Source organism: Diachasmimorpha longicaudata, chromosome 1, assembly GCF_034640455.1.
Source record: "Diachasmimorpha longicaudata isolate KC_UGA_2023 chromosome 1, iyDiaLong2, whole genome shotgun sequence".
Lineage (NCBI taxonomy): Eukaryota > Metazoa > Arthropoda > Insecta > Hymenoptera > Braconidae > Diachasmimorpha > Diachasmimorpha longicaudata.
Window position 1 is genome coordinate 9,285,586 of NC_087225.1, and position 27,823 is coordinate 9,313,408.

Here is a 27,823-nt window from a genome sequence, read left to right on the forward strand (position 1 = left end):
TGGTCATTAATAAAATCTTTGAATTTTCATTGCATACGTCAAACGTATCTCTCGAGCAAGTAAAATAGTTCAACATTTTGAGATTTTAAAAGCAAGTAATATCCACAATTACGTAACACTCGTGTCATATATAAGTTTAGAACCACATGAATAAAAACTGGTTATACCGCAAAGAGTGGCATATGTTCATGATGATATCATAATTTTCTATTCGCTGTTGCCTTGTAAAACCTCTTTCCCAAAATGACAATAAAAACAACAACAATTGTTCTTCAAGAGATATTTCCAACTGAAGTATAGACTCATGATTTGCATTAAGCATCTTTATGACGTCTTATGTCATTGATAAAATTTACTACAATCGTACAATTATACAATTCCACTTGATTCATTGAACGAACGTATATACGCTTGTCAGTGGACACTTGTGTGAGTTAACCGTAGGTGTATGCCACGATGGTTTGGCGCGACTGTTCTTGGCACAGTTTCCGACCATCTCCTATTGCAAGCGGAGTCAAACGGGCCCGCACCAGTGTTTCATCGCACAAAAGAGTTTATTCTAATTTTCTAATTGTAGAAGAAGAAATTGAATTGAAAGGTCTGTTGAGGAGTTACTTCCTCGATTCAACCTGTGGTACAAATAGGATTTCACAATGACAGTGCAAGACAAGTGAGTATGAGCAACTTAATGTTTACGAATTTCTGCGCAGAATTTTTTTGGTAATTTTCCTTCTAGTTTTTTTAGAGTTTTGTTGAATTGTTGCATGGGAAAATATCTCAGGAATTTTTAGTAGGTAATCCGATTTTTTTCCAAATTTTTTTTTTTACATTTCCTTGTGAAATCATTTATTTTTAAGGAAGTGAATTGTTTTAATGTATGGATCGTTGATAACGTTGGATTAGTTCATCATTTTGGTTCACTTGTTTGACACTCAAGTTAATGAATATTGATACAGCATATGTGCTCATCTCTTTATTTATTGGATTAGTCATTGAATTCATCTGCTGATTTCATAATTCAATGATGGAGCTTAACATTCAACCATTGATGGTAAATGAGTTACAGTGCCTCATTTTAAATAGAGGACCCAGGCAACAAATTTAGCCTTTTTACGCTCTTAACTAATTTTTCAATTCACTTAAAATGAACCAAGTACATATGCATTAATTAATTCATTAATTGCGGTTAATCCAAATGAACTGAATTGACATTCACGTGCTGGATTAACCAATTTGGCAAAAAATGGCAGCAATGTATTTGCTCATTTGGTAAATAAATTAATAATTAATGAAGATGGATGAAGTTTCATTATGTATAATTATTTATTTTGAAATTCAATAGGTCTGTCGCACACACGCTCACCGTTTTATTCATTACGTTACTTCATAGTTGATTAAATGACACAGTGATGATGGCTTCATCTCGCGATAAAATTGTTTAATTTATCCCAAGGTAGGAAAACGGATTGAGATGGATTGTTTAAATTCTTTGCTATTTCTTTAAATCAACTGAAAGTCTTTCAATTACACACACGCTTATAACATTATCAGGTGCAGTTGGCACAAATGATTGACTTCAGTATCCAAATGTTGACTTGAAAAATAAGGAAAAAAAGGAATTGAAAATATTACTGTTGAAGATAAGTGAGACATTAAAAGCCAATAATTTTTATCTATTTACATACACAAAATATTTTTTACTGCTCGAAAAAATGGGAGATCGTCGTTGAGTTTGTGCGGCCGATGACGCACATTGCTTTTTTTAAGCGAGGTAAACGGGAGTGAGTGAGATACAGGGCGAGATCATTCAATGCGGGAAGGAGAAAGGCTGAATGAAAACAACATTTATTACCTACCACTACACTATTAGTAACGGAGAAGAATTGTATCCGTATGTTTCCTTTTGAGGAGCGATTCAGTTTACGGAATCATTCCGGTAGACCTCGGACTGGGTCTCGGGGTCTCATGGTCATTATGTTTGTAGCACACGGCAGCAAATATTCATTGCAAAAATGTCGAAATGTTATGGGTCAACCGTGAAAAAATATCCGGAGTATTGATCGAAATTACCATATCATAACTATATTACCCATTATAAAAAATCTCAATGTTTCTCAGCGATGGAGAGCATCAAAGATGGTAGAAAATCCAAAATTCCCTGCAGAACCAAAAAACTGATTCTTTCAGGCCAACTCTATTATTACACTAGACGTATCAGCCCACGGAAAAAACTGAAAAATCTTCAACGATAATGAAAATAAAAATAGCCGGTAGATTAAGACGATTGGATTTTCGAAACAAAACATTACCAAGAGCTCGGGAATTTCTAATTTATGACCCCCAAATGTCAATTGAAAAGCAATATATTTCTATTCTTAGATAAGTTCAGGAAAGGGACGGACTACGCGCATTATCGATAACGTTGATGACCTCCATTTCTGACAGGAGAAATTAAGTATCGAAGGAAAATATGAAAATGAAAGCTTGAAAAATACCTGAAGTCAAATTAGTTTGACTTTTGGTACCGAAAAATACGAGGAGCTCTCCTTAAAAGGGAATAAATAAAGTAAATATTGGAAAATGATGACGAATCCTACATGTCCTGGACCCTTATTATACCAAACCTATCGCATGTTCAATATCACTATTTTTCCTGTCATCTGTATCAGCATTCTAACAATGTTTGTCCAACTGCATTATCAGCCATAGTTTTGGAAATATTGAAGTTTTAGTGGAACTCTACGTTTTTCCACGAGTCGCTATCTAATACCGACGTCACCCACGAGGGGTTAAAATGTATTATTTGGGTTTCCCTCGGGGAATTTCTTCTATGTATATCACGGAAACCATAATTTTCTTCTATATCATGAAATCCAAAATTACCTAGCGCTTGGAGAAGTAACGGGCATTTGCTTCGGCTCTTTCACTAAATTCAATAATTTGTTTGTTGAATCAAATGGGGAAACCGCAAGGTCAGCAATATACCCGTGTGTACATTAACCAGCGCCAGAAACACCAGAGAATTCAAAAATAACCGTGGCGCGAAGCACGCGTTTGTCAATGACCCATTTATTACCCTCTGTTCTCATTTTTTTTGGAATTCTCAGCGAAATTCGATAAAGTCACAACATGACAGTACGTCTGTTGAAATATTCATTTCAATATTAATTTTCATCATTTTTTTTCTTCAGAGTTCGAGTCAACAGCTGTTGCTGCCGATGGAGTCTCAGATTCGGAACTTTGTTCACCGGATTCTTGGGCATTGTACGTGGTCAGAGGCTTTTTTTGTAATAGATTGTGTCTAATAAAAGTTCATTTACAGGAAAAATGAGAATTTAATTGGTCGACAGAACTTTTTCTATTTATACACTTCCAATAGAAATTTCTGGACTCCTATTTTTCAAGTTTTGAGAGCTTAATGTTTCTTGCTCAGTCGTAAGACAAATTAAATAATAAAACTTGAAAGACTTGAGCTGTGAAGAATTTCCAGAACATATTTCAATAGAAGAAAATTAAATTTGCCCCGGAATTATTATAAGAGCGAATCGTTGAAAAATGCGAACGATATTAATTGATACTTCTACTTTTATCAGATATTATCAATAGCCACCATCCTCCTCATACTCTTAGCGGATATGGAAATAAGAATGGTGATAGTTGACATCTTCAGTAAAACTGTGACAAGGATAATTGTGATCATAAATCTGTTCATGACGATCTTCATCAGTTCTTTGCTGATTTATGGCGCATGGAAGGTCTCGATAAGTAATTTACAGTTGACATTATCACCCTAATCACAGTTTGCAGTAATGGTAAATTTAATTAACAGAAAAAAAGATTTCTCATGCTTCCGTGGATAGTACTTGGCCTTATGATAGCAATTGGATTGTTGATCAGCATTTTGTACACTGCAATCAGCCACATGATCAACATCAGCATATGGGGAGGTGTTTTGTGGCTGGTGATCGGTTTCATAGTTTTCGGTAAGAATTATTCACTGGAAAATAAGGTTATCAGGGAAAGCATTAACTAAAATATGATGCAGAAAAAATATGATTGATGGGACTAGCAAATTTGCTAGATAACATTTTTGTACAAGATATTTTCTGTTGAATATTTTATGTGAATCCGTTGGAAAAATTATTCTAAATGACTGAGGAATCTTTATAATTTTGTTTTCAGTAATTTACGTGTACCTGTGGGTGGTTGTTCTTAGCTATCATCGACAACTGAAAGACGACAAGCTGAAAGGAAAAATTGACCCTTACGGAAGACCATACAACTACAGCCGCGCGTGAATAATTCAAAGGAGTAATTTATGAACTCATGACAGCAACAGTTGAGATTTCACACTCGTGTCCATCCATATGCCATTAATTCAATTATTTATTTTGTATTTATAAATTCATAGATGTATGTTTTGTTAACTGTGTAGCGATGTTGTATGATGCGAAAAGTATACGTGCATAATAAATCTAATGATATGAGCGAAAACTCGAATAATTTGGAAAGAGAGGAATTTTTTATAATTCACACGCTTTTGGAAATGATGTTTACCCTATCCTAAACTAACACTCCTTCAACACTAGATCAAAATATGAGGTACACAAACATCTTACTTCGATAAACTGAAGAACTGATTTGACAGCTTTATGAATACTCCCCAAATCGATTATCGTCATTTTCGTCATCAATATAAAATTGATGATTTTCGATGCACTCTCGAAGTAGTAAGCTGAGTGCTGCTGCAGCTACTCCAGATGTGTGATTATCACACCCATAATCCATAGGATTTGATGATCTTTTACTGCGATAATAATTTTTCCGTTGAAATCTGAAAATCAGAGTAAATTTCAATCTCTAAAAAGTTAATTGACGATCCAGTTCATGGAAATACCCTCTCGCTGAGTAGCATCCTAGGGGATTTCGCAGATCCAGTAACAGGTTTTTGTAATGACTCGTGACGAATTCTGAGTAGCCCTCCATGCCACAGAGAAATACTGAAATGATTTTTGTAATAATAATAGAACATTTTCTTCATAAGAATATGTTGAGTTTGTCTGAGAATGGGGAATACTTTGTTCAATGGCCAGATCCAGTCCGGCCCCAGGGAAACCGGAGGCTTCAATGTCTAACAGATCTTGGTAGACATTTTGGCAGAATTTTTCAATTAGGTGATCGATGTTCATCCATGAATGTTGGTGACAGTTCAACTGAGGGAAGATGACAAGAATAATTTCGGAGAAATGAAACAGACAGAGAACAATCGACTTGAACATTCTAAGCCCTTCGTTATTAATTTAATTTCATGAATATTCACTGCAGGAAAAAGTGGAGAAAATAAAGGCAAAATGGCGGTTACTACTCACAGCATTCGCAACTTGAATGATGAGCAAACGATGGGTCATTGCATATCCCCTCGAGTAATCATCCTTTGTTATCATCTCGGCGCATTCATTCGCTAATTGACAGGATTTACCATTCAAGTATTCCTTGATCAGGAGTAATAGGCAATAATCACTCTCGTTTTCATTAGGAGCTCCCGCATGTATCACGTTATCAATTATAAATTCGGTTAAATTTGGCGTTGGTGACGTCTTCGATCGCAAAGAATCGCGTTTCCAATATATTGGACGAATCCATAAGTTGACTTTTGTGAGGACTGAATCCGAAGACGCGAAGAAAGAATATGTAAATTAATAAAAAAATTGCTGTAGAAAAATGTTGTTATTGAAAGTGAGATTTGGGGCTTGCCTTGTGGCAATTTTTCAGAAGGGAAAATAATTTTCCTTAGAAAATCTCAAATTGCATAAAATAAGATTACTGACCTTTCGAAAATACGAGATCTGTTTCGGTTTTCAAATTTTGTTCAACATATTTTCGTGATTCATCGGCTATTTCACGAATTTCTAATAAAAGATTGACGTCTTCGCTTTTCAAACATTTCCACCTTTCGGAATTTAAGATCGTTCCCAGATTGGCTGTAAGTACACACATTTACAGTCGACAGAAATAATAAATAAGATATCAATATATTAGTACCTTCTGCTAATGCTAATCCAAAAGCTGAATCAATGTTTAACTGATACTTCTTCGTATACATGAATTTGACATCCTTGTGCAAGGCATTTAAAAGTTTTCCTGCGATGAAAGAATTATGAAATCGCAGTTCGATTAAGTTTGACGGGTGCAGTATTGAATTTTATCCTTCAAAAAACGGTGCGAACTACAAATTTACCAAAAGTAGAACAACTGCACTGCGATGAACTGGTTCCTTCGATCCACCACTGGCCACTCACGATGAAAAAGAATAAAAGCCGCAGTTCGTTTTGAAAGTTCATATCAAATTTCTCGTTAAATTTTAAATCTAAATTCTCATACACAGGTACAGGAGAGAGCCCCGGTCTCGCGTCCTGCACTCTTGTGAATGACTCCACTATTACAGCATCATCGGGGCTTTATATGGACCTCTTGAGTATTGACTTTTCCCTTAGTTAAGACAAACATAAAGTGTGGGAATCGTTGCTAACGAAATTAAACGGGACTCGAGTGTCAGGAGTAATTCAGAATTATTGGCCACATGTCACTGGAGCGGTTGACAATCAGGATTTATCGATTGATTTTGGTGGGTAGGCTTCAGGGACTCTACCATTGAAATTAGTCCTAAGAAGCACCATTTCACTCTATTTCTATTTGAATTCGCTTTCCATCTAAGAGGAAATGGAATAACAGACGAAGACAAATTGATAATTATTGGCCACGTTTTAAAGTTTTATTACTCTTTTAATAAGTCCCCAATTTTATCAGCCGTGCCTGTTCCGAAATTATTGATACCCTAAAAATGGCAAAAAAGACCCTTAGTAATTAAAAAAAACATCTCACCATTTAAATTATTCCGACGTTTCGACTCCCAGGAACTCTGATCAGCGGATATTTTTTTTCTGAAATGAATATGGAACTTCTCTTGTAGAAACTCTCAAAGGTAGTTTCTTTCTTGTTAACCCATAAAATTCGCGATTTACGTCTTTCTCATCAGGCTCACCGGGACCTAAAACTTTGAAGAGACCTCCTAATAGTAGGGCGAGGTCGAGGACAGGGTTATTGTGATCTCCGTAAAGCCATTGTGCTTCAATTTATACCCAGTATGTTGTAATATAATTCTTTCTCTCTCAAGTTGATATCTGTTGAGAACTCTACACTGTTATCACGTCATACTAGAGTTTTTGAACTTTGCACTTTTCACTCGAGAAAAATCATTATCATCTAGGAACAAGTTTTCCGGAGATTCTGGATGTATCCTAAAGGACTGAAAAAATTGGTGAATTATATACTGGGTATATGTACCCAGCACATGTATACTATCGGGAATATATGTATCTAGGATATTCCCAGTGTCCATGGTGCATATATTCAATATATAATCCCAGTAAAATTTTTACACTTCCTGCACACACAACTATTCGTTCCATTGATACCATCAATTTCAATAGTTTATTGCAATGCAAAAAATTTATTCTTTTGAATACAAATTTATTAATCGATCCGCCTCCCGCCAGCCAGAAGCTATTGCTCCATGGACATTTGCGTAATGAGGTGGATCAGTAGCTTCACCTGCGAACTGAACAACAGGAATCCCTTTCCGCATTACCGGCGTACCCAGATCACGAGGGCCCCTGGTAGTTTCAAATGATTGCATCGTTGGGTAGCTGTAGGACCCACGGAAATTTTCATTGGTGTTCCAGGACGATCGCCTAATTTCAGTTGGTTCCGTAACGGTTCCAGTTTTCCCTAAGAATTTTCGCAGAAATTCCATGGTTTGATTTTTGAACTGTTCATCAGGAATTCGTTCCATCTGCTCAGCGTAGGGTCCACTCATCCAGAGAAAATAGAGTTTCGGTTTATACTCGACTATGCTGTCATATGCTATTCCTAATAGCCAATTTTTATCAGGCTGAAAGCATATTTAATTTTTATTTCAGATGAGCATTTTTTTACTAACAAAGACTTTTAGAACCAAACGATTATTATGAAATGTCTAAACAGTATTTTTTCATATTTTTGTACTGACTATCTAGCGGTTATGAAAAAGGGATGAATAGAAAAACATACAAACAACTTAAGGTCAGGTAAGGTAAATTCCTAAATTAATACTCACGTCATTTTCCATTTCCTTCCTATCTTCTTCTGTCCAATAAAAAGCATTAGAAACATTTCCTCGGGATTCCCACCAAGGGGTTTCGTAGTACATGAGGATTTTGGCATTTTTCCCCATTCCAAGACGCTCAATAGCGTTTTTATTTATTTCTGGAAGAGCAGGCTCAAAGATTTTCGCATGATCTGCTTTGAGAACTCCCAGTGATGTCGTAAAAATAACGTGATCGGCAGTATACTCTGTACCGTCGGCCGTAGTCACCTTTACCGGTCCTTCGTCGGCATAATTTACTTTAGATACTTTTTTATTTAGGAAGGTTTTATTCAAAACAGGCAACTCATCTTCGGGATTCGGGTACTTTTTCTGAGTAAATGAAATGTTTTAATATGAATCAGAATGCTCATATTTTTCGCTCTTCATTGACTCACCATCATGATCTCCAAAATCGTACGATAAGCCCGATCTTTCCAATTGACCTCGTTGAAACCAGCACACGGTGGAGCCTGTTCAGATCCAGCTATAGATACTTTGTGCCAATCATCCGAACCTTCAGATGCCATTGTCATTAATTCCATACTATTCATCAATGATTTTCGCAAGTTAACACTGATTTCCGGATGGTTTTCAAACCAGTTGTTGAATCTACGATTAATTTTATTTCAGTAAGAGAACACTAATCACCATTTGTTTCTCTCACTCTTCATTTTCCGTCATAATAATCACCTTGTTTCGAAGTATTCTCCATAAGATCCAGTTTTCAAGTTCTCAATTCCGGTGATATTACTGAAAACTTCCTCTCCATAGCTTGTTACCGCATTATTGATATCCTCTGATAATAAATTCCCAGAAGATTCGCGTAACTGAAAAGTAACTCGAAATTCCTCAGGTTCTCCTGGACCGCGAGATTTCGAAAGGAGCCCCAGTGGCCAGGCAAGTTCATAAGCGACGTTGCCTTCCACCCCGTGGACCCATTGGGCCCCCAGGTCCGCCCAGTACTCCCCTGTGAAAATTCATTACTTAACTCCGCAGATATATCATTCACATCATACATGGAACCCAGAGGTTGTCGCATCACCAATCGTTCGCATGAATAACATAATTAATCAATGTTATGATGAACATTTAAGATAATCATTAAATTTCAGCTTTAAAGCCTTGAACGTCATTATAAGAGGGTACATGACAGGGTAAAGTTCACCTTAAAGCATTTACGATCATTTATTTATAGTCGACGGTGAATTAATTAACCACATTTACCTATTTTGATTGAATTAACCCTTCCACCATATCTGTTCTCCGCTTCCAGTATGATTAAATCATCAATTCCATTCTGCATTAATTTAGAAGCGGCTGCTATGCCTGCTGCACCGGCACCAACGATAATCACTTTTGGATTGCCATTGATCGACAAGCTCTTCGAAATGCAGAGCAGAAAGAAGAACACAAGATACTTCATCGTTGTTAACTCGGTTTGCGATAACTGATGTTATTAAATAAATCCAATCCTTTTATACAAGACTCGATTGCTTTGTTGATGATTGGGATGACCGTGAAATATCGAACTATAGATACAGATTCATCATTTAAAAGCTGCAGGATTTTCTATTGATCTGCATTTTTTCAAATAAATCGGGTTATCGTGAGAAGACTATTGCCTTGTAAATGATGAGTATGATGTATGGAAAATAAATCAATGGGGCAATGGTCAACCGATAGAAGTCAATGTATCACACTTTGGTGAGCGACTGAGGGTCTTTAGAATTGCAGATGTGAGATGAGATGTAATAGACTAGCACCGATGTAATACGATGAACGTAACAACACGTCTGCCTCATTGGCCTTACTGCGACGAACTGACCATGTAATTTGGGTATGAAATAGGGTGCCTGACTATCTGGGTGAATATCAGAATTAGGCAGAGTGTTTTCATGGTATTTCAATTGGAATGTTACATTCCATTTTGAAAGGATGGGGGACTTTTACTAAAGTGGTTGAGCTGGTTTTTTAATCATTATAATTATTCGGAATGTACGGGAAAATTGTTTTCTCTGGCATCTCCAACGGTATAACCGTTATCAATGTTACACAACATGAAGTCAGTACGGGAAAAGCTTTTTGTTCGATATCTTCCACACTGAGAACAAAATCTAATGGTGCCAATCAAATATTCATCTAATAAGAATTTAAATTTGCTCTTTCGAAAATCGCTCTAGGAATTATTTGAGGCATTACAACTATAATTGTGTTATCGAAAATTGTCGAAAAGTGAACTGTAATATGTAATATCATAATGGGTCTAATGCTCATCGAGATCATTCAGGAATCAACGCTAATAGACAGCACTTTTCACACTTATCGGATGTACAATGATCAATTTTCAACTTGTTACATTGTTACGTTGAAAATAGTGTGTCTCAATTGTCATTTAGATCTCGATAGTATCAGTGGTACTGTAACCCTGGACTTTCAATAAATTCAACCATAATAATAAATGATTTTTCACGAGTGTTTGATCAACTAGAAACAATAGAACCACCAAAGAGAATGATTTAATGGTCGGATAATTTTTGACGGTAAAAATTTATAAGACGATCTGCCTCACGCCAACCGGAAGCTATCGCACCATGGACAGTCGAGAAATGAGCGGGATCAGTAGCTTCCCCCGCGAACTGCAAAATGGGCACCCCTTTACGCATTATTGGGGCACCAAGATCACGGGGGCCCACGTTGGTTTTGACAGATTGTGGAGTTTGATAACTGTAAGTTCCCCAGAAGTTGTCATTTGTGTTCCAAAATGATCTTACAATTTTCGTTGGTTCTGTGATGTTGTAAGTGCTTCCGAAAAATTTTCGCAGGAATTCCATGATTTGTTCCTGAAATTGTTCATCGGGTATTCGTTCCATTTCCTCAGCATAAGGCCCACTAATCCAGAGAAGGTATAGTTTCGGCTTGTACTCAACTATACTGTCGTCTATTATTCCCAATAGCCAATTCTTTTTCGGCTGAAAGTATAATTTTCTTAGTACAAAATTCCAGATTCATTTCAATTAAAAATCAATTAAAAATCAAATTTTATCATAATCACGTTATTTTCAATCTCTTTTCTATCCTCTTCGGTCCAGTAAAACGAATTGAGTGTATGTTTTCGCGGCTTCCACCAGGGATTCTCATAATACATAAGAATTTTTGCATTTCTTCCCATGCCAATTCGCTCAATAGCGTTTCTATTGTTTTCTGGGAGAGGAGGCTGGAAAATCTTTTCGTGATCTGCTTTCAATACTCCCAATGATGCAGTGAAGATAACATGATCAGCCATATATTCCCATCCATCTGTTGTCATCACCCGCAGCTGGCCATCCCCAGCGTAATTTATTTTCGAGACTTTCTTGTTCAAGAATGTCTTATTTAAGACTGACAATTCATCTTCGGGATTTGGATATTGTTTCTACAAAATAAACAATCATTTATTGCGATGCAGAATTCATGTCCTGACTCTGTATTCACTCGTAACTCACTATTAGTATATTGAAAATAGTATCGTAAGTTCTTTCCTTCCAATTGATTTCACTGAAACCAGAACACGCAGGAGCATCTTTAGATCCAAATACAGATACTTTATTCCAATCATCCGCACCTTCCTCTGATAGAGTCATTAACTTCACATTATGTAACAGTGATTTACGCAGCTCGTCGCTAATTTCCGGATGTTTTTTAAACCAATCATTGAATCTGGAAGGAATAAAAAAATGAGGCGAAGAAGTCATTAGGTAATTTTTATTCTATTACCTGGTTTCTATGTATTCGCCCATCGATCCAGTCTTCAAATCCTCAAGTCCTGTATAATTATGCATAATATTAGTTATATGATCAAGGACACCTTGCGTGACATCAGCTGGTAATGTACTCCCCGAAGATCCGCACAGTTTGACCTGAAAAGGCGGCTCTTCAGGTTCTTCTGGGCCACGAGCTGTTGAAAGGAGACCCAGTGGTGAAGCAAGTTCGTGAACAACATTTCCCTCCGTTCCGTGGACCCACTGGGCACCTAAATCCCCCCAATACTCCCCTGAAAAATTTGATAAAACTATTCATATGGATCATTTATTTGCCACTGATGATTAATTAATTGGCAATCCATTTACCTATTTTGGTTGAGTAGATTCGCCCACCATATCTATCTTCAGCCTCCAAAATGATTACATCATCAAAGCCATTTTGCAGTAATTTTGAGGCAGCAGCGATACCCGCAGCACCAGCACCAATGACAATTACCTTGGGATTACTGTTTGTCAATGAAGTATTTAAAATGCAAAAGAGAATGAGAAACACGACATACTTCATTGTTGCTTACTCGCTTGTTGATAATTAATGTCAGTCACCCTATCCAATTCTTTTGAAAAACCACCAATCATACTTTGTTGAAAAATTACATGACCTCAACGCATCGAACTCTCGATACAGTTTTATCAGCTCCAAACCACAGACTTCTCTATTAACCTGCTTTTAAAAATTGAAATGGAGTTATCGTAAATGGAATATTGCCTTGCGAATTGTGAAGATGATAGATTAAAAATAAATCAGTGGGGCAATGATCAACTGGTGAGAGACATCACGTCTTCGTCATAATGCCACAAGTGTGTGCTTCTAAAATTGCAGATTATTCGGGATAAGGGTGACGACACTGATAAGATTAAAATAACAATGTTACAGTCAAGAGAGCTGAAGGGAATCAATCCAAAAATGAAATTGGCTGAATATTTTATTGACTACGTTATTGTTGACGATACAAATTTATAAGGCGATCGGCTTCTCGCCATCCGGAGGCTATTGCACCGTGAACCATTGAGAAATACCTAGGTTCAGTAGCTTCTCCGGCGAATGATAGAACCGGGATTCCCCCGTGTATCACCGGTTCGCCTAGTTCGGTTGCACCAGACATTGCTGTCTCTGACTGAATCGTTGGATAACTGTAAGTTCCACGAAAATTCTCATTAGTGTTCCACGATGTTCTTTGAATCTCGGTGGGCTCTGTTACATTGTACGTTTTGCCGAAAAATCGTTGAATCAGCTCTAGAGTTTGATTTCTGAATAATTCTTGGGGTAGTCGTTCCATTTGATCTAAGTGAGGTCCGCTCAACCAAATTTGGTACAATTTCGGCTTATACTCGACCGGGAAGCCGTATGTCACACCCAACATCCACGCTTTCTCAGGCTGCAATGTATAATGCAAATATTAATATTCAATATACAAGAGATTGATAATATTCAATGTATTTACATCATTTTCTAGAACTTTGCGGTCGTCCTCAGTCCACACAAAATTATGCAGGGCCCAGTGCCCTTCGATGTTCCACCAGGGTTCCTCATCATACAGCAATATCTTGCCATTTCTACCCATACCAAGTGCCTAAAAATAGGAAGACAGTGGATACAAATAGTTTATAAAAAAACTGAATGGACACTCATTAGCACAACTGCAGATGGTTAGGGGATGAAATACATTTATGCACTGAATTATTACCTCTATAGCTTTCCTGTTCTTTTCCGGCAACTGGGGCTCGAAAAGCTGTTCATGATTAGCTTTCAAAACTCCCAATGAGGGAGTAAAAATAACATGATCAGCCGTGTATTCTTCTCCATCAGCACTAGTCACTTTCACTGGTCCTTCCTCCGCATAATTTATCTTTGTTACTTTTTTGTTCAACAGCGTTTTGTTCAAGACCGGCAGCTCTTCTTCAGGATTCGGATACCTTTTCTGGATTATTAAATTTATTACTACTCTTCAAGGAAGCAAATGGTCCCCAGATAGTCACCATGAGTATCTCCAATATAGTTCCATAAGTTCTCTCCTTCCAATTAAGATCCCGAAATCCGGGACACGATGGCGCGTTTTTAACTCCTACCACAGACACATCATCTGAATGTTCGGCTCCAAATATCGCCGTCATCTCTAGTTCCATTGAATGAGTCAAAGGTTTTTGTAATTCGGGGGTAATCGCTGGATGTTTTGTGAACCATTCATCAAGTCTGAAATTAATAACGATTAAAACAACTGGTGGATGAGTGGAAGAATTTGAAAAAAAATTGTACAAATGGAAAAGACTTGATTCATTAACAAAATAATTCATTGATTGCATAAATTATCAGATTATAGTATAATTTAGGAATACATTTACCTCTTCCTCATGTATTCTCCAAAAGATGTATTTTTTTGATCATCCACCCCGATTATGTGATCTTTAATTTCATCACCAAATTGAAAAAATCCCTGGGTCACTTCTTCCGGCAGTTTTGTACCGGAGGATTCAAAATATATGCAATCATAGATTAGATCGGTAACGTTAGATGCCACTTGTTTCGATAAAAGACCTAATGGTGCGGCGAGTTCATTTGCCACATTTCCGTCCTCTCCGTGGACCCATTGTGCCCCCAGATCCGTGGAATATTCTCCTGTAAAATACTACAGTAATTTCAATTGTCTCATCAATCTTATCTGAAATATGTTTGCTAACCGCTCCTTACCGGAACTGAATATTTAAACTATAAAGTTCCAATAAGGGAACTATTGTAAAACGTACGGAAATTTCCGGCCAACGGGTGCCCTAACGAACGCTGATATTTGACTTGAATTCATTACGTTACCGATTTCAGTTTTTTTAATTCTTCCACCATATCTGTCTTCCGCTTCGAGAATGGTCACATCGTTTATCCCATTCTGCAGTAATCTAGAAGCTGCAGCTATGCCAGATGGTCCAGCGCCGATAATAATCACTTTTGGACTTCCGGCAGTCGAAAATGTTATTAAAACACAAAGTAGAAGCGAGAAGACGAAGCACTTCATCCTCGATCGCTTGGATTATGATCACTGATGGCAATGGGCTCCTTCAATTTCTTTATATAATCCTGAATGTCATCGGTTATCGATCGTTCTCGAGGACTTAAACGAAACATTATGCACACATTATGAAGTTTTCAACAGCTCCATTGCTATCGATAGTTCAAAGCGTCATGGCAATACTGATAGCAATTAAGTTGTTGAAAGTTTTATATTTTTGTAAAAACAGCTGCTGTTTCTTTCCATGTGCCAGTTTCTCACGAAATTCAGTGAGAAAGCGGTAAACCGTTCGTGATCATTAAATTCTTAGTAATTATCCCTAAGTGAAAATTTAATGATATTTTTCTCACCCCTCAAATCCTTCTCCAAGACGAATGTAAAACAAATTTGGCAATTCTCCTTAGAATTCGAGATACTTCTTTAACCGGGGCCAAAAGATAACTGGACCAAACACTATTCACCGTTTCGCAACGACGTTCTACTGCTATTTGCAAATATATTTGATAATAGAGTTGATAGAACGAGCGGAAATACTGGGAGGTGTCACAAAGCTTACAAAGCATTTATATAATTTGCGAAGTATTTACGTCGAACGAGGATAAAGGGGGATGCATGGATTTATATTTGTCAATTGAAGAGTAAATAAAGTTGATGTATTGATACATTACTGGTTATACACATTAATTATTTAACGATTGAATTTTTTGCACAAATTCGAATATAAATTTTCAATACAATTTCATCCCTCAAAATATTTTTTAAATAACTCCGCATTTACCCGCGGAGTCCGGTAACAGGCGCCACCTGCCGACTATGCTGGCCACTTTCTCCGGGTGTGACACCCAAAAAGCCTCCACGCACACATGCACACACTAATAAACTAAACCCTACAATACACCCGACAATCGCAACGACGATAAACGACGCAAATCCGTAACTTGCAAGCACTCGCCAAAAACGCGAAGTTGTAACGGCCGATGGCCAGTGGCACGAGTTGACGACAAAAAATCCCGCAGGGCATAGAATTGTGAAAGTCGTTCCCAGTGTGTTTCCCTTAGATTTTATTTTCAATTATTTTCGCAGATAAAAAAAAGTGCAAAAATCTATCTCCATTAATTTTGTCAGAATCCCCATTATCAGCAATCATCGATTTTACGGCGTTTTGCCTTCGCCATAGCACTGTTTTCTCAATCATAATTTGCTAATAAAATCACTCCCGGACATATTGTTGAAGTGTACAAGTGTCGAGTGGAATTAATGAACCCGTCAAATGCAACATCGACCAATAAAAACGTTCAAGTGCTCCTTGACTGATTATAATTAAGACATGCGTGAGGTATTGAGTGTCTTCTGTGGAGAAAAATCATAAATATTTTCATCTGTAAAGCACGATAATAGAAAATTTTCCCAGCAGTGAATATTATCAGCTGTTGGTGGTGGTACTGTCAAGAAATGTGGCACAAAATTTTTAGAAACAACTACTAGTACTATCGATTTAAACGTCCGATTGGTTAAGCCAGTAGTCCATGCAAGTATGGCTGCCCTGCCGTCACCGACGCAGGTATATTAACAATTTTAACTTATTATCGTCATTTCTTGGTGATTATAATTGGATAAACAATGCCCCAGTAATTCCAGTATCATTGATTCGTTGTGTGACCCCTGGATTTGACAATTATTTCAATTTTTTTCCCTTATCTAATTTGACAAATCGTAGCCTCTCTTCGGCTGGAGGAAGCCGAGAAGGTCACTGATAATGTATTTATCATTGTTGTTGCATTCGTGATTGTATTTTCAATTGAATTCATTATTTCAGGTGGCTGGAAGCCATGTCGCCATTTATGAAGCATATTACCATCAGGTGATGTATGATTTTTAGAATTTCTAACCAATTTTTTGGTCATTGTACACTGATAATTATTATGTCAATTTTACAAGGCTGCATTTCAATCTCAGTTCGGAACCGTTAGAACGATTTTAATAGTCGGAGAAAAACGGAATGTGAACTTTGAAAGATAAATTAAGAAAACACTGCAATTTTCGTCCGCTATAACAATTTTCTCCAAATGATTATTTCGAATCTTCAAATAATTGTATAATTGAGGTGGCAATTTTTTTCGGGCCCGGAAAACAAGAGAGATTGGAAACTAAAAGAATAAATAAATAAATACTTAATAAATGTCTCAATAATTTCATTAGGGATTAATCAATGAATTGAAAATCAGGTGGATCCGAATAACTGTGGGAGGATTGCAGCCATGGATGCGGCTCGGTTTCTCAAGAAATCCCAGCTGAGTGATACCATCCTCAGTGACATCTGGGACATGGCGGATCCCCAGTCCCGTGGCTTTCTCGACAAATCTGGCATGTTCGTTGCTCTTAAATTATGTGCCTTTGCTCAGGCTGGACATGAGCTAAATATCACCAATCTAAACGTCGATGTACCACCACCGAAAATGGGTGAAATACCAGTGATACCGAAAAAGAGTCCAGCTATACCACCTCCACCAGTAATAAGTTCAATTACCAATGGCGATTGGGCGATAAAGCCCGCTGAGAGGATCAAATACGATCGTTTGTTCGATAGTCTTCAGCCAGCTAATGGTTACATACCTGGAAATAAAGTTAAGGGAGTACTTATGGATAGTAAACTGCCCTTTGATACACTAGCAAAAATCTGGAATCTCGCTGATATGGATAAGGACGGAATGTTGGATAGACATGAGTTTGTTGTGGCAATGCATCTGGTGTACAAGGCACTGGAGAAATACGCAATCCCAAGTGTCTTACCACCAGAACTGATGCCTCCTGGCAAGAGAAAAGACACTCTCGTTATGAATTCAACATCGCCAATACCACCGGCCATTCCACCTTTACCAGTAGCTGCTGCTGTTAATAATTTAGTTGGCTTGGAAACTATCCAGGTAAACTTCTATTTTCGTATGAATTTTGGTATTTGGAACCTTAAAGAATCTATTTTTTCATAATCATAGATTCTCATGAATATCATAGATCCGTATAAATAAATATTTGTGATGATAACTTGCAGCCGATGGCACCGCAGCAACCACCCCAGCCGCAAATGCAGTGGGTAGTCACACTAGAAGACCAAGCAGCAGCTGATAAACTCTTCCTCCAAGCTGATATGGATATGGATGGTTTCGTATCTGGTGGTGAAATCAAGGACGTCTTTCTACAGAGCGGACTGCCCCAGAAAATTCTAGCCCACATTTGGTATGCATTTAATTTCGTTGAAATACTTGGCTTCTTATGATTTCCATGTTGTATACAACTCTGGATAAATTATGCCACAGGGGTCTCTGTGACATCTGCGAGAGTGGTAAACTCAATAAGGAACAGTTCGCTCTTGCTATGTGGCTCATAAAACAAACACTTCGGGGTACTCATCCACCCCAGGCACTCACCCCTGAAATGATGCCACCTTCTCTCCGGAAAGCCAAGGATGCAGGTGTAGTGGTGAGTCAGTTTTCGATTATTGCCAATGTATATTATTCAATTATTTCTCGAATTGTTTATGTACATTTACATTGACGTTTAGCGGTAGTGCCGGATAGATATAATACCTAACGTTTTACTATTGAAAATATCTTAATGCTTTGTGTATCTCTTTCTACCCCTGAATGCGCGTAAGAACACAATGAGAAAAGTTGAAACAATGGCAATAGCTCCAATCATCATGCATCGATGATCAGGCTTAACTTCAATTTCGTAAGTGACTTCGAGTCTTATAGTCCCTGCAAGTTTACCCCTCTGCCAGCAGCTATATATGTTAGAATCGACAAAACGCAGTTTTTTAAAAATCAATCGATCGTGAGGGTCTAGGGAGATTCTTCCGTTTGAGTCTTGACTTATTGTTGATGGATTCACGGTTTGGCTGGCTATTTGCCATATGATTGGAGTGTCACTATCCATATTTCTGAAAATGATTCATTTTATTTTTTTTCACTGACTTTGTGAACAAGTTCCGTTATATTTTTTTTTTCACTTCCAAATCATTTCTTTAGTATTTATCTGAGATTATTTACCCAGGACATGTCAATTCCACTTTACTATTATGTTTCGTATACAATGTTTCACGCTGGACTGGTGGCAAAGGGTCCGGTACACCCTGAAGTACAGAATAAACGCCAGCACTGTTGTTTGCGCTCTCGATGACATTCCCATTCTTGTCTCGTATCTCGAAGATGACATCCTTCTGGCATTTCACTTTGCAAAATTTTCTCATCACTTCGTTCATTCGCTGTTTTATTTGTGGTAGTTCTTGAATCTTCTTGGGAGTGTAAAAGGATCTGCAGGGAAGTTTATTACCGAAGAAAATAAGAACTTTCTCGATCAGGGAGTTGAGGTCTGTGTCGGAATGCACTGGCTCTTCAATAGCTGAATTAATATCGGAAAGGTTTTTAACGACAATTCTTGCGATATTTTTCCATCGAAATGGACCACAAAATGAACAGTTAAAAAAACTTATATCTCAGCTGAAAAATGGGAAAAATCAATCGAACTTACCTTCATCCCTCTTCTTCCGCACCTTCCGCCCTCCATAATTCACGAGTTCTATCATGCAATAGCCGTAGCGCTGTTTCCTCCCCACAACATCGCACTTAGAGCAGCTGGACCATGGGGCCCAGTCAGTGAACACCCTCAACCCGTATGTATCAATAACCTCCGGAGGTTCGGGATGAAGAGCATCAGGTGCTTCCTCCCCCTGTACCACCCTCAATTCATCCGTTTCGTTATTGACGTGCACGTAAAATGGGTTGGACATTGTGGCCTCCAATTGGCACCAGTAAAAACCCTCTCTCTCTGCACCGATATTGAACATGTGAAGGCTTCTGTCACTCGGAGAAATTATGGTATACTCATCGCTATTCACTGGCACATTCGTTAAGTTACCGTCCCTTGTACTGTTATAGAACCAGTCGATTGATTCTGTTGTATGAACTTCACTTGGGGAGATGCAAATTCCACAGTTTAGTCTGTCTTCAAGAAAATAGATACAAAAGAGTAGAAAATCGATTTATCGATATAGAGGCATATCTACTCTAAACGGAATATTAATAATTAGTTAATGAAATAGTAATAATTACTTTTAATCAATTTCAATAATTAAACTCACAATACCGATGATCCTTGCATAGCCACTACCGCGGTAGGATAAAGAGTTTTATGAACACTAGCAGCAGAATGTCTCATCTCCAGGCACTTGTAATAGTCTTTCCACCTTTCCTCGTGGAAAGCCCTCAAAGTTTCATTCGCCCTCGGATACTCCAACTCATTGATCTCCAGAAGTATATCGTGACCTTTGCCCTTTCCCTTTGAAAACTTCTTCCACTTGTTCCTTATATCGTCCAACTTCTTAGATAATTTGAGAGTCGAATTCAAGGATATCAGATAAATTGAATGAAAAAGCAAAATTGAAAGTATTCTACTGAACATAATCGTCATGATTATTTCGATGATTTTTATCGCCTGTCAACGCTGGAGTAAATAAACGTCCGATTTACTTTTGTTTCGCAGGAGAATAATAATATCTCGGGCTACTCCAATCCCGAACTAGACATGATCAACAAGGACATTGCGGAATTAGCGAGAGAACGTAGAACAATGGAGCAGGACGTTGCACAGAAGGAAGCAGACATTAAAATTAAAAATGGTGAAATTAAAAGCCTTCAAAGTGAATTGGACACACTGGCTGCTACCCTGAAGCAGTTGGAGAATCAGAGGGGAGAAGCCCAGAAGCGATTAAACGATTTGAAAGCGCAGGTGAGATTAGTCACGTAATTCAAATAAACAAAATCAGCTTTGCATTAAATTTGAACGACTAAGCTAGAGTTAAAATTGTAAGACCCAACGGAATGTCCACTGAATGCATGCATGCCATTAAGAGCAGAAGTTCTACTTATTTTTTTGATTATTGATGAGTTATAGTTCATTGAGATTATTTATTTTTTAAGTTGTGAAGTGGTAAAGAGGCATGTAAAAAAAAAAAGAATTTGTATCGATTTAGGAAAAATTATTTGAATATTGCCTGTTAATGTGGAAATAATAGTATAATTAAGAGCATTAATATTCAAATCCGCTCAAGATTTGCTTGTGCTAATTAATTTTCAACTTGTTCAAAATATTTCCTGAAATTTCCGGAGAAAAGAAATATTTTTACGGATAAAATCATCTCTTCCAATAAATTGTGTTTTACCACTTCGCCAATAATGTAATTACGTTTTTTAAGTTCTTTTTGTTTACTTTATGATTTTTTTTGTCACTATTACGCCTTTCTAGCGCGCTGATGTAGAAAAAGAATTGAGTCAAGTCGAGCAGGAAATGCGTGAGGAGCAGGAAAAGGTACACAATTACTCCCTCATTTTTTTTCTTTTATTTTCCCTTCTTGCCCTTAAGTAAAGCGATATAAAACTAAATGCTAATTCAGATATTGAATGACGACTGTGGCTTCGGTATTAACGAGAGCATTCCGTGCAAGGTAATTTTATTGTCTTACGACTGCATGAGATTTTCGAACACTGAAGATAGAATGGCACATGCACTCTCGATGAATTTAAATGCTTCAGAGATGAGAAATTTATGTATGAGACATTGATATGGAATGGCTGGATCATTAAATCCATCACTTAGAGAACATTTTCCCCCTCATATGCATATTTTTTTACTACTCAATTTGAAAAAACTATGATATGAAAAAAAAACATTCACCAAAGCAGAAAAGAAAATAAAGATGTTCCTTCATAAACTGGAGGTGAATTATTTTTTCCATAAAATTATAAGGAATTTAACTTTATGATTTCTGTAGCTTGGATTTTCCTCTACAAAAAATATGGCATAAAAATATTTTTCACTCTCTCCAATCCGTAGATATTCCTGAAAAACCCAAAACCACAATATAATGAGTCCTTTCATTTCCCATCTCTTTGATTTTGCCATTCACTACTCATTAAAATCTTTTCCAAAAGGTGGACAAACTCCGTCAACAAGCAGAAGAACAAGAATCAGTTCTTCGCACCCAGGAAGAGGAATTGAATTCGAAGAGACAGGAACTGGAGGGGTTGCGCCAAGAGGAGCAACAGCTTGAGACACAGCAAAACAAAAACAGAGATCAATTGAATGAGTTGTCGAAAAATCTTCAGAACACTCAGCTACAGATCAGTCAGGCAAAACTGAAGATCACGCACCTGGAGGAGCAACAGAAGCAGATGAATGATGCAATTGCCATGTACGATTCAGCATTAGCTGTTGGTGACCCTTCGCTGGTGTCAGATGCAATTCTCCAATTGCATCCGGATATTGATGTTGTGGAGCAGATTGAGAGTGAGATGTCAGCGAAGGTCAATGGAATCAATGAGACAGGAGAGGATGGTTTCGCTGAGATCAATGGAGCTAGTGATGGATTTGGTCAAGAAGATCCTTTCGCTTCTTCGAAGGCTGCTGACGCCTTTGCCAATTCCGCGGGTGATCCTTTTGCTAATTTTGATGGGAGAACCAGTGCTTCGAGTGGATTTACCAGCGATCCCTTCGCTGCCAAGCAGGAGGCTTATGATCCCTTTGGGGATGGCAGGAGGAATGATAAAGTTGCAGGGGAAAGTATACAGGTGAGTCGCTGTTTCAGAGACCATGGTGTTTTCGTTGTGCTAAAAATGTCTAAGAAAGTGGTTTCAATATCAGTGTTACACAAACATACACATACACAGGCACACATATGTGTCTACACCCAAATCAATTGAAAACAAATATTGCTGTTAATTAAGATGAATTGTGTTATATCAACTGCAGACGAAAGATCCCTTTGGTGACGATCCATTCGCCAATCTCCACGCCCCAACGCGTGCGGAGAGCCCGAGTCCAGCTCTTCCACCAAAGAAGGCGAAACAACCACCCCCAAGGCCTGCCCCACCTCGTCCAGCAGCTGGGCCAAATTTAAGAGCAGCACCGGCTCCACCGACCCCATCACCAACCCCCGACCCTTTCAGTAACACGAATTCCGATCCTTTCGCAGCACAAAATGATAACAACAATGGAAACACTGGGTTTGGCTCCGCCATGACTGGATTCGCAGATTTTGCGAATTTCGACTCAAAGGTAATTAACCAATTTTCTAAAGTCCTTATTTTGAATTTTGTTGATTCCATAATTATTAAATAATATTGAACATTTTTTTGTGTTTAATATTCACATGTTTTTTGCCTTTATAGATTTTTTTGTTATGTTGTTTATTTATTTATTTTTTGGTTAATTCTATGATTTTTCTTCATTATTGAAAGCATGTGATCATTTTGATCGACAGGAGGGGAATTTGACATTTGGATGTTTTTAATGGAAAAGATTTTAGAAAAAGGGGATAAAAATTCTTTCGCCGGAGAAGTAGATTTGTTCAACATGAATTTTTTCATGTATTCTCTACTAACATCTCCCGACAACTAGTTGAAAGATTTTTTTTTACAAGTGAAAGAATCCAGGAATGTCAAATAACTCAATTTACAAAAATCTTTCAATTCCCTAACTTATTTATTTGCTCTAACTCCTCAATAATTCACCATAAAAAATCCAAGCTAATAACCAGGGTTTTCGTTCCTCTTCTGCTTTTCAGTAAAACTCGAAAAAAATAAATAAATAAACCAAAAGCACATAACAAAAAAATCTCAAAACCTCAATAACTCGAAAAAACCAACACCAAAAAAAACCTGCTTTAGCCGGAAGTGGCCTCTCGACCTTCGAATGCAGTTTCCCCACCCCAAAAGCTGCCAGACTTCACTGAGGATCCATTCAGAAACTATCGTTACGAGGATGTTTTCGAGATAGATGATCCATTCAATGACGAGATAAATGCGAACGAATCAAAGACAAAGGACAAAAAAGCAGATGTTAAATTCGATCCTTTTGGTCTTGAGATGACAAACGATGGGAAAAAGCAGCCCTTCACGAGAGACTTTGAGTCTGATTTCTCGAAGACATTTCCTCAGCCTTTTGTCAAATCCAAAAATGACAAGTTCAGTTTTACACCTGAGAAAAATAGTAATATCAGTAATAATAACTCGACATCACCAAAACCAGTAAATAAACCGATCAATTTTGATGAAGCGTTCTCATCGATCAAGAGAGAACGAACAAAGAGGTCAGATAATGTAAGCATTGCACAGGCATTTAAGGACAAATTGGGCCTGGGCCACAATAACTTACAGAAGAGCAAGAGCAATAATAATGGCAAAGTGTGGAGTGAAGAGGCTGCCTCAATGATCACTGGGAATTTGACTGAGCATCAGCAATTGGCGTGGGCTGCGCAGCAGAGTTTGAGAGCGGAGGAGGAGAGAAAGAGGATCAAGGAGCAGGAGGAGGCTGATCTTGCTCTGGCATTGAAACTCAGCAGGGAGGAGAAGTCAAGTAGTAAGTTCTAGGGAAATGGTAGGCATGTGGGTGAGACGAGATTCATTTGGATTTACTTTTTGCGAGATATTTCGGAAGCTATTCAGCATGGCAAATCTGTTATTTAGATATACATTATAAATGCAGATATCCTTTGCAAAAAATGTTTCAACGGAAAATTTACTATTCACAATCGATTTTTCAGTGTTTGGGAAAAATTTCAAACCTGAAATCAAACCGCTGTTTGATTTCAATCTCGGAATTTATCTCGTCCATAAGGAAATGGGTTATAATAAAAATTATTTAAATAATCGACCGAAACTCGTGAATCTGTAGTTGATCTGTGGATAATTTTCGAAACCTATTTATAAAAGTCTATTATTAATAATTATTTATTGAAATTCCACCAGCTCGTCTCACCACTCTTTTACTAAAATGTTGATAAAAAAAAGTTCTAGGTTCTCATTTTTGAAATGATAAATACTTTCTCGGAAATCTGCATAATATTCTTGGCTATTGGTTTTCATCTTGTCGATTTAATCGTCAACGAGTGAAGTATTAACAGTAAAAAGTTAAGTAGACTAACCCCTGAAATGTCTTGTTTATCCGCCAGGAGGCAATTTATTCTGTAATTCTGGAATTTAATGCTATCGCCTTTCCAAAATGATAAGAAATCATGAACAATTTATGACGAAACGATACAATAACTATAAATATGTAAACAAAGATATAAAGCACAGAATATAAGCATTATATAATTGAATTTAACAAAGATGATTCTAAGAATAATGGTGAACAATTTATGATGAACCAAGATCACTAGACGACGGATAGAACGAGAAATTTCAATTTTTCCAAATTGAAATTCAAAGGATGAGGTAAAACGATTCTTTCTTCATTGTCAGCAGTGAAACATAAATCCCGCTTTATTTTGAAGGATAAACAAATACCTTGGGAATAGACCGTGATTTTTGGATTTTCAATCTACCGATGTCAAGATATTGGGGACTGAAGGGGAATATTTTTCTTCACATGCGGTCTTGTTTTATCATTGAGCTAGTGGAACAACGTTATGTTGGATCTATTGACAATTTACGCGTAATAAATTCATATCAGAAATAATATTAAGCGCGTAATAAGCACCATAATCCCCCGTGCAGTTTAACAAGGATGATTAACGAAGTGATTTTCACGAATTTGTTCATTTTGTTTTTTGTTAGAATAAGTCTGATAAAGGATTAACGGGTCATTGTTCAGTTTGATGTAATTCTCTCAATAGAATTTTGGTTTTCTCATTGTGAGAGCCTTTTCTCATGGTACTCGGTACGTTCCAAAGACATATAGTGTTCAGAGGTATTGAAGCAAAACGATAATGCTCGGTCTGAGGAGAAAAAATTATCGAAAAACTTGAAAAAACTATTGTTTCCAAAGAACCATTCCCCAAAGTCGACGAAATTATTGCGTTTGAGGAAAAATGCCGTAGAACATTTTCATAGCTATTAATGCTCGACAAAAATGTTTGTGAAATTTCGAGAACTAGACGAAAAAATTCTTACCATATTGTTCGATAATAACTCCATTATTTTCAGTGATATTCACGAATGAAGTATTGAAAAACATATTTACCATCGAATAATTTTTTCCCCAAAACCAAACATGTCTACCGTCATCTTCGATAATTATTAAGCATCTATAAGACAATTATCTGTTAAGTACCTCCACTTACTTCATTACCCTTCGTAATCTACTTTAAGTTCTCCTTTATCCTCAAGCGTCAGTCACGACCCTTCACTGTTCCCAATCACTTACTATTTAATTTGTTTTCCATTCTAGTTAATTAGATACGTTAACGAGTCTTTATTACGTATTACACAGCTGTATCTTGACCATGTCATTGTTTTGTACATAATCGCTGTTTCCACCAAGACTCCTGAGATTATTTAGATTATTAAATGCTGAGAATGAAAAGTTTCATCTCTTTATTCATTCAATCACCCAATTATTGTTATTTAATTTAAATTACCTAGTCAATAATGTATTATTGATATGATTTTAAGAGGAGTGGAATCGAGCTAAGGACGAAGGTAATATTAACAAACAATTGTTAACAATCTTTATTATCGCTCAACTTTATTGAAAAGAAAATACCTAAAGATGCAAGAGAATGCTAATTGTTCACTATTGTTACCTTTCACTTTCCCATGCTTGAGGAAGATGCTTTTGAAGCTTTCTTTATGAAAAGTGTGACGAAATTTCGTGACACAGTGAGTTTAATTGACGTAAGTGATGGAACGAGATAATTCGAGAGGAAATAATGAATAAAAAAATCATAGCCTAAATCATCAGACGATTAAACAAGTTCACAGCCATTAATTTGCGAATATCTCCATAAATAATGGATTCACCCAGAAACCACCCACGACACAAAAAACGGAGGATTGGTAGGGCTACGAAAAACAACTTGTGACTTTTTTCAATAAGTCTATTGTTCATCTAGGTGTGCAAAAATTAATTTACGAACATCTGGATTGTCTCGTTCAACCACTCATCTAAGTAAATCATTACAAATATCTGATGCAAACAAAGACTTTTAATTTCTGATTACAAACACAAGAGGATAAAAAAAAACTAGACAATAGAGCTCCTTGAAGATAATTATGGAAGTGTTTAAATATGAATTAAGTAAGAAAATATTGTATTATGTAAAGTTACGTGAGTGTACGTCTGAGAGATTAATAAATAATAAACGAAAAAATATAAATATGCTATGAAATAAAAGCGCTATTCACCATATAATAGAATAGTTGATGAATAAAAATAATTAATAACGAATACGTGTGTCCAAAAAAAAATAATAAATGAGAGTTATGATGAGTAGGAATTAAAGAGCTCTTATACACCATGAAAAATGTGTAATGTTAATTAGTCTAAATCAACGAGTATTTCATACGTGTTTACGACTGATGACTGATGGCATTAAAGAGACAAAAAGAGGATTAATATAAATTTCTAATGAATTGAGAAAATTTATGAGAACAAATGGTGAATAAATCATTGAAATGAAGCATTCATTATGTGAATTTTGAGGTGTGCATTGTTGTTATGTTAGTAGTTGTCATCTTTCGATCATTCATTAATGCCATAATTCAGCGTTTCATATTAATGATAATGTCACGTATCAAGATGACCATAGAAGTGTAATGAAAAATAAAATGATTATTGATTGAAGTAAATAAAATGAATATGGAAATTCAATCGATATCGAAATTCATTTTAGGAAATAAGCCAGAAATTGTTCTGAAGGGTGAACGAATATCCTGATAACGATGTCAAATTTTCGGATTCCTACATTGCCAATGCCAACATGTCGATTGAAAGCCAAGCGTTTCTTCGTATACTGCCTTGAATAATTTTACTAAAGGAATGAAGGCGCGTTGGATCAATTAGGG

General features: G+C 36.9%; 5 protein-coding genes across 7 annotated transcripts in view; 2 read left to right on the forward strand and 3 right to left on the reverse strand.

Moving 5' to 3' along the window:
• Positions 1 to 428: 428 nt before the first annotated feature.
• Positions 429 to 4,503, forward strand: LOC135165287 (uncharacterized). Its single transcript, XM_064126465.1, has 5 exons — positions 429 to 670; positions 3,192 to 3,264; positions 3,594 to 3,755; positions 3,830 to 3,983; positions 4,183 to 4,503. The coding sequence occupies exons 1-5, from the start codon at positions 654 to 656 to the stop codon at positions 4,296 to 4,298; spliced, it is 522 nt and encodes a 173-aa protein (XP_063982535.1). The 5' UTR covers positions 429 to 653; the 3' UTR covers positions 4,299 to 4,503.
• Positions 4,183 to 7,469, reverse strand: LOC135163013 (UPF0764 protein C16orf89 homolog). The gene is made up of 7 exons (XM_064122159.1): positions 6,239 to 7,469; positions 6,043 to 6,141; positions 5,829 to 5,981; positions 5,370 to 5,662; positions 5,078 to 5,213; positions 4,898 to 5,000; positions 4,183 to 4,834 (listed from the first exon to the last, which is right to left on the reverse strand). The coding sequence occupies exons 1-7, from the start codon at positions 6,339 to 6,341 to the stop codon at positions 4,651 to 4,653; spliced, it is 1,071 nt and encodes a 356-aa protein (XP_063978229.1). The 5' UTR covers positions 6,342 to 7,469; the 3' UTR covers positions 4,183 to 4,650.
• Positions 7,469 to 15,499, reverse strand: LOC135166941 (uncharacterized). Its single transcript, XM_064129741.1, has 17 exons — positions 15,335 to 15,499; positions 14,792 to 15,086; positions 14,326 to 14,599; positions 13,963 to 14,176; positions 13,671 to 13,904; positions 13,428 to 13,556; positions 12,925 to 13,361; positions 12,292 to 12,437; positions 11,939 to 12,215; positions 11,668 to 11,881; positions 11,238 to 11,597; positions 10,727 to 11,154; positions 9,410 to 9,555; positions 8,876 to 9,152; positions 8,581 to 8,794; positions 8,156 to 8,515; positions 7,469 to 7,951 (listed from the first exon to the last, which is right to left on the reverse strand). The coding sequence occupies exons 2-17, from the start codon at positions 14,988 to 14,990 to the stop codon at positions 7,511 to 7,513; spliced, it is 4,350 nt and encodes a 1,449-aa protein (XP_063985811.1). The 5' UTR covers positions 14,991 to 15,086; positions 15,335 to 15,499; the 3' UTR covers positions 7,469 to 7,510.
• Positions 15,500 to 15,893: 394 nt separating this feature from the next.
• Positions 15,894 to 27,629, forward strand: LOC135172775 (epidermal growth factor receptor substrate 15-like 1). Of its 3 annotated transcripts, XM_064139178.1 has the most exons (11): positions 15,894 to 16,545; positions 16,801 to 16,845; positions 17,210 to 17,908; positions 18,034 to 18,218; positions 18,299 to 18,461; positions 20,523 to 20,768; positions 21,285 to 21,347; positions 21,433 to 21,483; positions 21,971 to 22,606; positions 22,788 to 23,093; positions 23,705 to 27,629. In XM_064139178.1, the coding sequence occupies exons 1-11, from the start codon at positions 16,519 to 16,521 to the stop codon at positions 24,404 to 24,406; spliced, it is 3,123 nt and encodes a 1,040-aa protein (XP_063995248.1). In that variant the 5' UTR covers positions 15,894 to 16,518; the 3' UTR covers positions 24,407 to 27,629. The 3 variants fall into 3 exon arrangements, with proteins under 3 accessions (XP_063995248.1, XP_063995328.1, XP_063995420.1); XM_064139258.1 differs by lacking the exon at positions 21,433 to 21,483 and having other exon boundaries at positions 15,895 to 16,545; XM_064139350.1 differs by lacking the exons at positions 21,285 to 21,347; positions 21,433 to 21,483 and having other exon boundaries at positions 15,895 to 16,545.
• The window catches only part of LOC135164200 (uncharacterized), a 109,793-nt gene continuing 100,996 nt past the window's right edge, over positions 19,027 to 27,823 (reverse strand). Inside the window, exons 3-5 of the mRNA XM_064124376.1 lie at positions 20,122 to 20,360; positions 19,512 to 19,981; positions 19,027 to 19,382 (exon numbers count right to left, since the gene is read on the reverse strand). Coding sequence (XP_063980446.1) covers positions 19,027 to 19,382; positions 19,512 to 19,981; positions 20,122 to 20,198 — 903 coding nt within the window. The 5' untranslated portion in view covers positions 20,199 to 20,360. The remainder of the gene's footprint in view (positions 19,383 to 19,511; positions 19,982 to 20,121; positions 20,361 to 27,823) is intronic.